Source organism: Palaemon carinicauda, chromosome 1 (assembly GCF_036898095.1).
Source record: "Palaemon carinicauda isolate YSFRI2023 chromosome 1, ASM3689809v2, whole genome shotgun sequence".
Classification (NCBI taxonomy): Eukaryota; Metazoa; Arthropoda; class Malacostraca; order Decapoda; family Palaemonidae; genus Palaemon; species Palaemon carinicauda.
This window is the reverse complement of record NC_090725.1, coordinates 307,646,954-307,661,953: the sequence shown is the minus strand read 5'-3', so window position 1 is coordinate 307,661,953 and position 15,000 is coordinate 307,646,954. Positions and strand designations below refer to the sequence as shown.

At 34.0% G+C, this 15,000-nt stretch overlaps 1 protein-coding gene across 1 annotated transcript in view; it reads left to right on the top strand.

Moving 5' to 3' along the window:
• The first annotated feature begins 11,855 nt into the window (after nt 1-11,855).
• The window catches only part of LOC137640054 (glutamate receptor ionotropic, delta-2-like), a 12,171-nt gene continuing 9,026 nt past the window's right edge, over nt 11,856-15,000 (top strand). The window contains exons 1-3 of the mRNA XM_068372462.1: nt 11,856-12,070; nt 13,256-13,383; nt 13,928-14,049. Coding sequence (XP_068228563.1) covers nt 11,856-12,070; nt 13,256-13,383; nt 13,928-14,049 — 465 coding nt within the window. The remainder of the gene's footprint in view (nt 12,071-13,255; nt 13,384-13,927; nt 14,050-15,000) is intronic.

The following is a 15,000-nucleotide window of genomic DNA, read 5'->3' as shown; positions in this document are numbered from 1 at the left end:
ATAGAAACTGTTATTGTTATTATCTGTACGCAACACCCTCTTCCCTATCGTGGAAACGTTTGTCGCCGATAGAAATTGCTATTGTTATTATCTGTACGCAACACTCTCTTCCTTATCGTGGAAACGTTTGTCACCAATAGACACTGTTATTGCTATTATCTGTACGCAACACACTCTTCCCTAACGTGGAAACGTTTGTCGCCGATAGAAACTGCTATTGTTATTATCTGTACGCAACACCCTCTTCCCTATTGTGGAAACGTTTGTCGCCGATAGAAACTGGTATTGTTATTATCTGTACGCAACACCCTCTTCCCTATTGTGGAGACGTTTGTCGCCGATAGAAACTGGTATTGTTATTATCTGTACGCAACACCCTCTTCCCTATCGTGGAAACGTTTGTCGCCGATAGAAACTGATATTGTTATTATCTGTACGCAACACCCTCTTCACTATTATTACCTGATCGCGATAACATCTTTCCTATCGAGGAAACATTTGTTATTAATAAAAGCAATGCTATTATTATCATTTACACATGATACCCTCCTCGTTATCGATGAAAAATTTGTCACTGATTTAAAACAATTTTATTATTATTACCTAATCGCAATAAACTCTTCCCTATTATGGAAACGTTTGTCATTGATTAAAACAATACTATTATCAATATAATTTGATTGCAATAACCTCTTCCCTATCGTGGAAACGTTTATCACTGCTAAAAAGATGTTACTATTATTACCTACTCACAAAAATCTCTTCCCTATTATGGAAACATTTGTCACTGCTAAAATCAATGTTATTATTATTACCTAATCGCAATAACCTATTCCCTATTACGGAAACGTCTGTCACTGCTAAAAACAATGTTATTATTATTACCTACCCGTGATAACCTCTTCCCTATCATGGAAACGTTTATCACTGCTAAAAAAATCTTGTTATTAATACCTACTCGCTATTATATCTTCCATATCTTTGAAACGTTGGTCACTGATAAAAACTATGTTATTACTATTACCTACTCGCGATAACATCTTCCTTATCGTGGAAACGTTGGTCGCTGATAAAAACTATGTTATTGCTATTACTTGCTCACGATAACCTCTTCCATATCGTGGAACCGTTTGTCACTGATGAAAATATTATTGTTATTACCTACACGCGATAACCTCCTCCATATCGTGAAAATGTTTATTGCTGATAAAACACAATATCATTGCTATTACCTACATGCGATAACCTCTTCCCTATCGTGGAACCGTTTGTTTTTGCTGATGAAAATATTATTGTTATTACCTACATGCAATTGAAAACGTTTATCACTGATAAAAACAATATCATTGCTATTACTTACATGCGATAATCTCTCACCGATCATAAAATGACAGACCGAAACTTTTGATTCCAGAATCAGAATGAATGACATCATCTATGACAGACCCGAAGTGCTGGATGCGCGGGCTCGTTTCGTTTGGATGTGGGTCCAAGGGATCTCGGTTCGAAGGATCTCCTATTTGACTGGTGCTAGCACCACGACCATCTACAGGTGGATCAGAAGGTGGCAAAAGGAAGGAAATGTCTATTCCAAGATTAGAACTGGTAAACCGCGCTGCTTTTGTGATAAAGATGTAGCCTAAGATGAGCACTTGGATATGACTGGAAAGTAATCAAAGCAATATCTTCAGATGTAAAAAATTTATAAGGAAGTAAACATGCAGCTATTAATTGTTAATCATGATGGGAGGTAATCTGCTAAAAGATAATATGCAATCTCTTTAGGCCTAAAATAATTTGGATTGATCCAGTTTATGCCAGAGGCCTAAATTCGGAGACATTTGTTATCCATTTACAATCATTAAATCACAGACCCCACGTAAACTGTAATTGTTGTTTCTATATTTGATTTCATTTTCTTTGCAGCGTAATCCATATGACTTAAATTTATACAAATAATTATATTTTCTGTATGAAATAAAAATTACAATAAACTTTGGTTGTTTTCTTAAAACTCGTCTATAACATTCTTGTATGGTGTACTTTTGACTGAAATGACTAAATAAGAGATGTACAGTTTTTTTTTTTTTTTTTTTTTTTTGCAAGCTGGTAATATATAGCGATGTTTGTTATATAGGTTATAGGTTGGCCAGCGCAACAGCCACCCGTTGAGATACTACCGCTAGTGACTTATGGGGTCATTTGACGGGCCAAACAGTACTACATTAATTTTGATCCTTCTGTCTAGTTACGGTTCACTTTCCCCTTGCTTACACATACAGCGAATAGTCTGGCCTATTCCTTACTGATTTTCCCCTGTCCTCATACACATGACAACACTTAGGTTATCAAACAATTCTTCTTCGCTCAAGCGGTTAACTACTGCAATGTAATTGTTCAGTGGCTATTTTCCACTTGGTAAGGGTAGAAAAGACTCTAGCTATGGTAAGCAGCTCTTCTAAGAGAAGGTTACTAAAAAATCAAACCATTGTTTTCTAGTCTTGGGCAGTGCCATAGACTCTGTACCATGGTCTTTCACTGTCTTGGATTAAAGTTCTCTTGCTTGAGGGTACACTGAGGCTCGCTGTTCTATCTTGTTTCTCTTCCTCTTGTTTTGCTAAAGTTTTTACAGTTTATATAGATGTGTATTTCAATGTCGTTACTGTCCTTAAAATATTTTATTTTTCCTTGCTTCCTTTCCTCACTGGACCATTTTCCCTGCTGGAGCCCCTGGGCTTATAGCATCCTGCTTTTCCAACTAGGGCTGTAACTTTTCTCTTATCGAAAGAAATGATATATAATGCAATATAATAACCCATAATTTAATGGTTACGAAATATGAATTCAAATACTAGATGGATTTTTTTTTCTTTTCAGTTTGGACAAAATGGTCAACAATGCACCATTCATGAAGGTGCTGTTCATCTTTATTCTCTTGGGTAAGGTTGGTATACTTTTTCACACTTACTTTTTAAACCTTTTCGAAAAAAAAAAAAACTGTATAAAGACATAATAGAAAAGAGGATTTATGTCTAAACCTATCGAAAAAATTCTGTTTAAAGACAACACTGTAGAAGAGAGGACTTACGTTTAAACCTTTTGGAAAAAGAACTATATAAAGACAGCATAGGAGAAAATAAGACTTAAATCTAAACTTATTGGAAGAAATTCTGTATAAAGACAACCCATTAGAAGAAAAGACTTACGTTCAAACCTTTTGGAAAAAAGAACTCTGTATAAAGACAGCAGAATAGAAAAGAGGAATTATGTCTAAACTTATTGGAAGAAATTCTGTATAAAGAAAACACTATAGAAGAGAGGACTTACGTTTAAACCTTTTGGGAAGAAACTCTGCATAAAGACAACATAATAGAAGAGAGAAGTTAAGTTTAAATCTTTTGGAAAAAATAAAACTGTATAGAGACAACAAAGTAGAAAAGAGGACTTATGTCTAAACCTACAGTATTGGAAAAACAAACATCTGTATAAAGACTAGACAATAGAAGAGAGGACTTACTTTTAAACTTTCTGGAAAAAAGAAATCTGTATAAAGACAACAGAAAAGAAAAGAGGACTTATGTCTAAATTGTTGGAAGAAATTCTGTATAACGACAGCATAAAAGAAAAGAGGAGTTATGTCTAAACCTATTGGAAGAAATTCTGTATAAAAACAACTTAATAGAAAAGATAATTTATGTCTACACCTATTGGAATTAATTCTGTATGAAGACAACACAATAGAAGAAAGGACTTACGTTTAAACCTTCTGGGGAAAAAACTGTATAAAGACAACATAATGAAAAAGAGAATTTGTCTAAACCTATTGGAATTAATTCTGTATAAAGACGACACAATAGAAGAGAGGACTTACGTTTAAACCTTTTGGGGAAATAACTCTGTATAAAGACAACATAAAAGAAAAGAGGACTCATGTCTAAACCTATCGTAAAAAATTCTGTATAAAGACAACACTATAGAAGAGAGGACTTACGTTTAAACCTTTTGGAAAAAGAACTGTATAAAGACAACAGAAAAGAAAAGAGGACTCATGTCTAAACCTATCGGAAAATATTCTTTATAAAAATAACACAATAATAGAGAGGACTTACGTTTAAACCTTTTGGGGAAAACACTCTTTATAAAAACAGCATAAAAGAAAAGAGGACTTATGTCTAAACCTATTGAAAGATATTCTGTATAAAGACAACACATTAAAAGAGAGGACTTATGTCTAAACATTTTGAAACAAAGTCTCCAAAATAGAATAGCTGTCCCACTCTGTGATATAAAACTCCCTTTGAAATAAGCTCATTTGATGGAGGGATATAATAGATCTAAAGAAATTAATAGATTTGAACATATATCTATGCCACACCGAGGACAAGGCATTCGCTATGAGGAAGGTAAATAGAATTTACAGATGGGTATGTTATTATCAAGATGAAATTAACCTTTTTGGGTGAGTTTTGATGATTTTCATTAAATTTATGAAATTTCATGAGGGAGTATAATATTATCAGCAATTGAAATAAGTGCAATCTCAGTTATAGAAGGTTTATCTTCCATATTCAGAGGTGATTGAAAATATTGAAACACTAGAAAATTTGATGACTGGCAGAAATTTAATTGTATCTTGACCAGATAGGATTCTCTGCTGTTATGAACAAGGTGGATTATGTGTCAAAAATAGAGTTCATAATTTTAGATATCTGAATTCATTATATATATATATATATATATATATATATATATATATATATATATATATATATATATATATGTATGTAACTATATACATATACATATATATATATATATATATATATATATATATATATATATGTATATATATATATATAAACATATACATATATAATCCTATACATATAAATAAACATATATATATATATATATATATATATATATATATGTAAATATATATATATATATATATATATATATATCACATCTTTTATTCGTACTTTATTGACTCCGTTGATGAATCTTCTTTGTTTACTATTGACTCTAACAGTAATTAGGACATTTGATAAAGAGCACAGCAGTACGTTGAAATAAACAACACACATGGACCATTTACCTTATTCGCCTCGCCAAATCTCTATCTGTTTTCACAGATATTCCTATAAACGTCAGATGCTACACTGAGGAAACATCTATCTCCTTGAGAGCTTCAACAACGAGGAAAATTTCCTCAAGTCACGTGATCTCCATCTACCCTGAAGAAAGGTAAGTCTCTCTTTTAATGCTATTTTAGGATGATGAAATTACATCCAGTTCAGCTTGTTGAAGTAAGAGAGATAATTTGGTTGAAAATTAGAGACTAGTCAAAGGGAGAGAGAAAAATAAATAGATGTTTTGAATTTGAAGCTTTTCATTATTAAATAAGGAAAACTTATACTCATGTCATTATAAAGACACATTGGATACCATAGGAGGCTAAAATAGCTAAATTGTCTTAATAAAAGCACGAAGATTAAGAGGTGAATTAATAGAAATATTTAAGATATTCTGAGATACAAATATTGTAAAACTTGAGTCATATAAATACCTAGAGTAGTATCCAAACTAGAGACAATAGATGGACCTCAAGTAGTATCCAAACTAGAGATAATAGCTGGACCTTAAGTAGTATCCAAACTAGAGCCAATAGATGGACCTCAAATAGTACCCAAACTAGAGCTAAATGGCTGGACCTCAATTAGCATCCAAACTAGAGCCAATAGATGGACTTTAAGTAGTAACCAAACTAGAACTAATAGCTGGACCTCAAGTAGTATCCAAACTAAAGCCACTAGCTGGACCTCAAGTAATATCCTAACTAGAGCTAATAGCTGGACCTCAAGTAGTATCCAAACTAGAGCCACTAGCTGGACCTCAAGTAATATCCTAACTAGAGCTAATAGCTGGACCTCAAGTAGTATCCAAACTAGAGCCACTAGCTGGACCTCAAGTAATATCCTAACTAGAGCTAATAGCTGGACCTCAAGTAGCATCCAAACTAGAGCCAATAGATGGACTTTAAGTAGTACCCAAACTAGAGCTAATAGCTGGACCTCAAGTAGTATCCAAACTAGAGCCACTAGCTGGACCTCAAGTAATATCCTAACTAGAGCTAATAGCTGGACCTCAAGTAGCATCCAAACTAGAGCCACTAGCTGGACCTCAAGTAATATCCTAACTAGAGCTATTAGCTGGACCTCAAGTAGCATCCAAACTAGAGCCACTAGCTGGACCTCAAGTAATATCCTAACTAGAGCTAATAGCTGGACCTCAAGTGGCATCCAAACTAGAGCCACTAGCTGGACCTCAAGTAATATCCTAACTAGAGCTAATAGCTGGACCTCAAGTGGTATCCAAACTAGAGCCACTAGCTGGACCTCAAGTAATATCCTAACTAGAGCTAATAGCTGGACCTCAAGTAGTATCCAAACTAGAGCCAATAGATGGACTTTAAGTAGTACCCAAACTAGAGCTAATAGCTGGACCTCAAGTAGTATCCAAACTAGAGCCACTAGCTGGACCTCAAGTAATATCCTAACTAGAGCTAATAGCTGGACCTCAAGTAGCATCCAAACTAGAGCCACTAGCTGGACCTCAAGTAATATCCTAACTAGAGCTATTAGCTGGACCTCAAGTAGCATCCAAACTAGAGCCAATAGATGGACTTTAAGTAGTACCCAACTAGAGCTAATAGCTTGACCTCAAGTAGTATCCAAACTAGAGCCACTAGCTGGACCTCAAGTAATATCCTAACTAGAGCTAATAGCTGGACCTCAAGTAGCATCCAAACTAGAGCCAATAGATGGACTTTAAGTAGTACCCAAACTAGAGCTAATAGCTGGACCTCAAGTAGTATCCAAACTAGAGCCACTAGCTGGACCTCAAGTAATATCCTAACTAGAGCTAATAGCTGGACCTCAAGTGGTATCCAAACTAGAGCCACTAGCTGGACCTCAAGTAATATCCTAACTAGAGCTAATAGCTAGACCTCAAGTGGTATCCAAACTAGAGCCACTAGCTGGACCTCAAGTAATATCCTAACTAGAGCTAATAGCTGGACCTCAAGTAGTATCCAAACTAGAGCCAATAGATGGACTTTAAGTAGTACCCAAACTAGAGCTAATAGCTGGACCTCAAGTAGTATCCAAACTAGAGCCACTAGCTGGACCTCAAGTAATATCCTAACTAGAGCTAATAGCTGGACCTCAAGTGGTATCCAAACTAGAGCCACTAGCTGGACCTCAAGTAATATCCTAACTAGAGCTAATAGCTGGACCTCAAGTAGCATCCAAACTAGAGCCAATAGATGGACTTTAAGTAGTACCCAAACTAGAGCTAATAGCTGGACCTCAAGTAGTATCCAAACTAGAGCCACTAGCTGGACCTCAAGTAATATCCTAACTAGAGCTAATAGCTGGACCTCAAGTGGTATCCAAACTAGAGCCACTAGCTGGACCTCAAGTAATATCCTAACTTGAGCTAATAGCTGGACCTCAAGTGGTATCCAAACTAGAGCCACTAGCTGGACCTCAAGTAATATCCTAACTAGAGCTAATAGCTGGACCTCAAGTGGTATCCAAACTAGAGCCACTAGCTGGACCTCAAGTAATATCCTAACTAGAGCTAATAGCTGGACCTCAAGTGGTATCCAAACTAGAGCCACTAGCTGGACCTCAAGTAATATCCTAACTAGAGCTAATAGCTGGACCTCAAGTAGTATCCAAACTAGAGCCAATAGATGGAGTATGAAATTTTAAAAAAAGGGGGAAACATTAGACACAGGAAATTTACACATATTAAGTAGATCAATTTTGATACACACTATCTCTTGGAATTGTAAAGAGTGCCACTTTTAGTTTATTTAAAGAGCATATTGTATAAAGTAATTGGTGTTTAAATTATTTTTATTTAGCTATATCCTTTGTTGGGGTAATAAATCTTCGAAGTACAGTATTTCTCTGCCTGTAACAGTACGTATCGCCTCTAATTCAATATTATTAAGTTTCCAACTCCACTTATATATATATATTTATATATATATATATATATATATATATATATATATATATATATATATATATATATATATATATATATTTATATATATATATATATATATATATATATGTGTGTGTGTGTGTGTGTGTGTGTGTGTATGTATGTATGTATGTATAGAGAGAGAGAGAGAGAGAGAGAGAGAGAGAGAGAGAGAGAGAGAGAGAGAGAGAGAGATCCTAATCATTAGCTAGAGATTTTCTGTAACCATATGAATAATAGTTCAGAACTCTTATTTTCCTTGTTTTTTCAGTAAGTTCAACTTCACTGACCTGAACACATTGAAAGATCTCTTACATTTCTTGAATTCAATTTCTCCTCCTCATCAGTCCTATTTGTTCTTCGACAGTACTTTCCAAGGTATGTTGACAGAAACTGTTTAAATTTGTTCATAACTTCCAAAAAGATTCTTATATTAAAACAAAAAGTCTCTGTTTCTAAGATTTTATCTACTTTAGAAATATTTCAATATCAAACATCATTCTTTAACAATTTGATATATGAAATTTATCTTTATATTTCTGTGTTAAATAAGAAATATTTGAAAGTCCATATTCTTCTGGCAATAACTAGCTAATAACCAAGATATTCTAGTGTTAAGTTTCTATTTTAATGGCTAGTTGATTTTAAATGACACTTTGAAACATTCCACAGATGTGGCCAATGATTTAATGCAACAGTTTGGAAAAGCTACGAATGTTGCAGTCCTGAAATCTGTAACAGGGACTGATTTAGGCGAAAACCTTCTTTCAACAAAACTGACATTAGGTACTACCAACAGACGTCACATTTTCGTCCTTTGCACATTGGAGAACGTAGAAAACATCTTCAATATGGTAAGGAGTACTAAGATTTGTTCTGAAGTTCATCGGATGTTTTCAAATGGAAATATGACTCTATTGTTATCATTTTGCATATGTTTTTTTAAAAGAAAATTTCTTAACATATAAGTATGATAATATTGTCGTGTTGTTTTGTAGCTCTAATCATATATTTATTTATCCTTGCATAATGTTAATGGTGTTACTGCTCATAAAATATTTTATCTCAATTTGTTCTTTTATTACTTCTCATGTAGTTTATCTATTTCTATTCCTTTCCTCGCTTGGCTAGTTTTCACTGATGGACCCCTTGGGCTTGTAGTACCCCGCTTTTCCAACTAGGCTTGTAGCTTAACTATCAATAATTATAATAATAATGATAGGGCAAAAATTGTTAGCTCATATGAACTATCAAAATCAGTTCTGAAATTACATTTCTATAAATTACGAAATTTGTTTTATGGTTACCGTTTACCGTTTGATTATTCAACTTGTGAATCCATACAATGGCTTGAGAATACAGTAATCCTATATTTTAGGACAATAGAAAATTATTGAAAGCAATACTGATTATTACGACCATGCAACAATTACCTGTTGATGGTAACTCTCCCCCAGTATATCAGAATTTGCTAATTATTATTATTATTATTATTATTATTATTATTATTATTATTATTATTATTATTATTATTATCATTATTACTTGCTCAGCTACAACCCCAGCTGGAAAAGCAGGTCGCTATAAGCCCAGGGGCTCCAACAAGGAAAATAGCCCAGTGAGGAAAGGAAATACGGAAAAATAAAATCTTTAAGAAGAGTAACATTAAAATAAATATCCTACATAAACTAAACTAAAGGTAACTATAATAACTAGTGATGAAGATGAAATTAGTCAGTATTTGGTGGCAAGACCTAAATTATATTAGGATAACTTATGATGAACAAAACTGGTTCCAACACCACTTTCTTCTCCTTTGCCTGCATCTTTCCCCACTTCTATGTGGGGTCGATGTTTCTGGCCAGCGTTCTCCATCTACCTCTCACCCACACTTCATAACCGGTTAATCCCTTTGATCGAAGGTCATCCTTGATACAGTCCATCCACCTTCGCTTTGGTCTCCCTCTCCTTCTCATTCCCTATACCTGTATTTCCATCACTCTCCTCCCAATATATAGTTTATCTCTTCTAAAGACATGACCATACCACCTCAGTCTACTTTCCTGGATCTTATCTGATAGTTCTCTAACTCCTGTGGTACCCCTAATTACCTCATTAATCTTAAATTATCCTTTTCTTTATGTTTAAAGATATCCTCCAACAACCTTGAAAGCCGTTGGACCTGGTGGATTGTTCTGACGGCGGAGAGGAACCTGGTTTCCTATTTGGAAGGATTCTTGAGAGAAGGTTCACAGGTAATTGATTTTAAAGTATTTTTTTTTTTTTCAGTTTTCCTTGGATAATACCACAGAGTTAGTAAATAGCTAGAAACACGTACATGTATATGTATATGTATGTGTGTATATTATATATATATATATATATATATATATATATATATATATGAATAGTATAAATATATATAAATATCTAGCTTTATATACATATATATATATATATATATATATATATATATGTATGTATATATACATATACATACATATATATATATATATATATATATATATATATATATAAGTATACAGTGCATATATATATATATGTATATATATATATATATATATATATATATATATATATATATATATATATATATATATATATGTATATATATATATATGTATGTATATATATACATATATGTGTATATGCGATATGTATGTTTGTCAGTGTGTGTTAAGACAAAGAATCCCCATATAATTAACCTATAAGTATAAGAAATACAAATGAGATAGATGCCATATTTCTAATGCAATTCCTCATCATACATCATCATAGTGTCAAAATAGAGCCTCCTTTTTTTTGACTCCTAATATAATTGATCTTAGTCTTTATTTCTTCTTTTTCTTTTTCTTTTGTAACTTCCTCGTCAGTCATTAAATTTTTGATGTCTTCGAAAACAATTATATTTCTCATCATAACAAAGTTTCTCATTTGGAACTTCCCTTGCATTCTTTTTCATAACAACTTAATCAACAAGTCTCTGTAATACTGTTTACTAAACAATGTCATTTCTTAATGAAGGACAATGGTAAACAAAAGCAAAAGTAATCTATTACTTTTATATGTTGTAGAAATTAAGTGAACACAATGCTAATAGTTATCCCTTGTTTCCTCTTAACATTATTCAAAATCTCTTTTTGACTAATTATCCTTGAAATCATGATTTTCTAATTGTTTATGTTTCAGGTGATCTTGATAATTTTGGAGGAACCGAACAAAATTAATCTTCTTTCCTCAAGGGTTGATGTTAAAGGTTTGGTTAGGTAAGGAAAGTAAAAGTATTTATCATTGAATTTAAAAGTATTGTATATGACATTATTCTTATGTCACTTAGCATGATAAGCCTCAAAAATAGTGTAAGAACATAACAATGTAGAAAAAAATACTGTATTTGCCTTTAAAAAAAAAAGGTTCATTGCTTTCTTTAATATATATTTTTTAAATATAACTATGAAGAACAAGGACTGTAATCACCGCAAAGATTTAGGACAAAATAAGCCCCGCCTTCTGATGACGTCATAGCCAATCACGTTGTCTCCCACGTTAGCAGCAGTCACAATACATCCCCTTACAAATTTCCAACTATACTAACTTGAAACCACTTTAAGGGGATGTGCTGTGAGCGCTGTTAACCGGAGGAAATACAACGTGCTTGGCTATGACGTCATAAGGGGGTGGAGCTTATTTCGCCTGAAATCTATGCGGAGACTTTAGTGATAAATATCCACATCATGATTTACTGATCCAGGTTCCAAGACGCTGGGCATTTGAAGATGACGCAAAAAGGCTACACAAGTAAGATACTTCTTGATGTATTCGAAAACTTGGATAAATCATACTCTAACTTCCGAGGACGGCAGTTAACATTAACGGCAAACAACAACTATCCATTCATTCGGACTGAGAAGATGAGTAATGGCGAATTATTCCCTACTGCCGGTTTCGAGTATTCAATTGTGAAAGCTTTAGCTGAAGCGCTCAATTTCACGTAAGTTGATATGTTAAATCACGCTGCATAATGGATAGTTTGAACCTCTTCTCTTTGATTTATAAATGATTCCCTGGCTTTTACCAGAGTGGTTTGAACCTCTTTAAAATCTCTAAAGGATTCTGTTTACCTTTCTTTAATCAGTTCATGTTTCTTTGTATGTATGTATGTATTATTATTATTATTATTATTATTATTATTATTATTATTATTACTTGCTAAGCTATACTAAGGTAATGTGTTTGCACAGAACTAATACCGCAAATATTTACTAATTGTCTTTCTTCGTAACTATACAGACCCGAGTTCTTTAATACTTAGAGAAAGTTCATGTTTTATTGCGTCCGATCGTAAAAAAACAATTGTTTTATTTAAGTAGCGGGAGTTGGAGCCCATCCGTCTCTGGTGTATTGAAGACGTTACTTCTTCAGTTCTTTTTGTAGCTTTTTATAAAGGTGGAAATGCCTGAACAAAATAGAAAAAAAAAAAATTTATTTTAAAAAGTAGGATTAGGGGCATTTTCAGGGGAAATTGGTTTTAATATCATATATGGTATTTAGTATCTTCAAGACTTTATTACTGTCAGTAAAATAATCTCTTGCAAAGAAAATTTGATTAATAATTCTGATTAATCTTTGATACTATCTTATCCCATTAATTTTCTCACCATATAGTTTTATTGAATACACATAGACGGGGCCAATCTCCCTTTTGAAGAATTTGAAAAAAAAACATCTTAAACTTTATTGAATGCATATTTTATAGTTTTTTCTAATATTTTTTATTTGCTAACGAGTAGATTTCTTAAACTATCTTTTGTGTTTATCTCAATACAATTCCATGTAAAGAACACATTGGGAAACAAAATTCGTACAGTTGGATACAAGAATTTCTGGTACACTTGCCTCTGAGGAAATCCACCCAGTCACACCCTTACTGAGAGGTGAGTTCCTTTGTTTAGCCCCGCCCACCACCTCTGGAATCTCTCCATACACTATCTGTTTGGTTACTTGCCACAATGTAAGGGTTTGACATGTGCACTCCTGTGTCCAACTGTACAATTCTACTAAAAAATATCTTATGGAATATGGTTTATCAATGTAGCCATTATGCACAATATTTTTACATGATAAGAATTTTTTAAACATATTTTTAACATTTTTTAACATTTATTTTAACTCATAGACTTCGCTTGATCGCACCACCTGATGGGAAATGGGGTGGTCCACTGCCAAATGGCACTGTGGTGGGGATGATTGGAGTCGTGGCCAGACGAGAGGCACACTTTGCCTTTTGTGAAATCAGCATCACAGGTAAGTCAGCAGTGAAAGCAAATTATCCTAAAATAGTGCCATAGCCTCTGAACTATGTTCTTCCACTTTCTTGGGTTAGAGTTCTCTTGTTTAAGGATACACCAAGACACACTATTCCATCTGTTTCCTTGCTCCATTTCCACACTGAGCTATTTTCCATGTTGGAGCCCCTTGGGCTTATGGCATCCTGCTTTTCCAACTAGGGTTGTAGGTTAGCTATTAATAATAATAATAATAATAATAATAATAATAATAATAATAATAATAATAATAATAATAATAATTACAATAATAATAATAATAATAATAATAATAATAATAATGCCAGCCTCAGTGGCATTTACCCTAGCATAGTGCCATAGCCTCTGTACCATGCTCTTCCACTTTCTTAGAATTCTCATGCTTGAGGTATCCCTTACTAAAAATTAGTTATTCATAATGGTTTAATTAATATTTATTACCCATTCTTATTGAAACATTCATTCATTTATGTATTCATTTTGTATTTTATATGCTTATCATATATATATTATATTATATGCAGGTGTACGGGAGGAAGTGATTGATTTCACATATCCACACTACATAGAGAGTTTGACTCTTCTGTCTCGAGCACCCATGGAGAAGAACAGGACATTCGCAGCATTTTCTCCCTTTACATCGCTGGTAAGGTTATAATACACCTACTAATTACGGATGTATTTAAAGAAGGTAATAACAGATGGGAGACTGCTGCACCTCCGTCTCATCCACCACACGGTGCATTAATTCCTTTGAAGTCGCTTCCTTCCTTTGCAATCCTATCAACTTTTTCCGACTCACTTGTCCTACTTCCAATGCTGAGCTTTCTATTTCTTCCAAGTCCAGGGCATCATGTCCCTTTCTGAGTAAGGATACCTAAAGATTTAAAGGTCACTCATGAATGGCAGAGGCAAGGGACTATGACAATGCATATGATCAGCCCAAAACCTTTTTCTATCAAAGGAGGGCCAGGCAATGGCTTCTGATGGTTCAGCAGGTAGACCAATAGGCTCCCCCAAAACCCGCCATCCTTAGCTCACAAGGATGGTAAGATTGTAGACACTACAAGAAACTATTGTGACGGGTTGTGAGTCAAAGGCGAGATGAATGCAACTGAGTAACTTTATTACGACACATCGAGTATATATACACACTAGGTCCCGGTAAGGTCACAAAATACAAACATGCCTTTTCTTGTAAAACCGGCAACCGGTTTTGTTAACAGTTAACAATGAAGTAGGCAGACTGGTTAATACAAGTTGCTGTCAGTGCGAGGGGAGAGCGAAGATACAAAGGATAATATATACAAAAAAGATAAATGTCTACTATGTACGCTCGTGTGACACACAGGTGGTACACTATCGAGCTTGGGCGGGTTTCGAACCCCAGTCCAGTATATCGCTAGGCTAGAACATTTCTAATAGGTTACGACATATATTTGAAGAAGGATATCTGGTTATGTCTCTTTCTGAATGAGGGTACCTTAACGTAGTGAAAAAAAAGTTTGTGTATTGCCATGATCAGCGAAGCTGTACTAGTCAGGTCCAGCCATACTAGGTTGGTTTGCTGTGAGTGATCAGGCAAAAGTCTCCCACC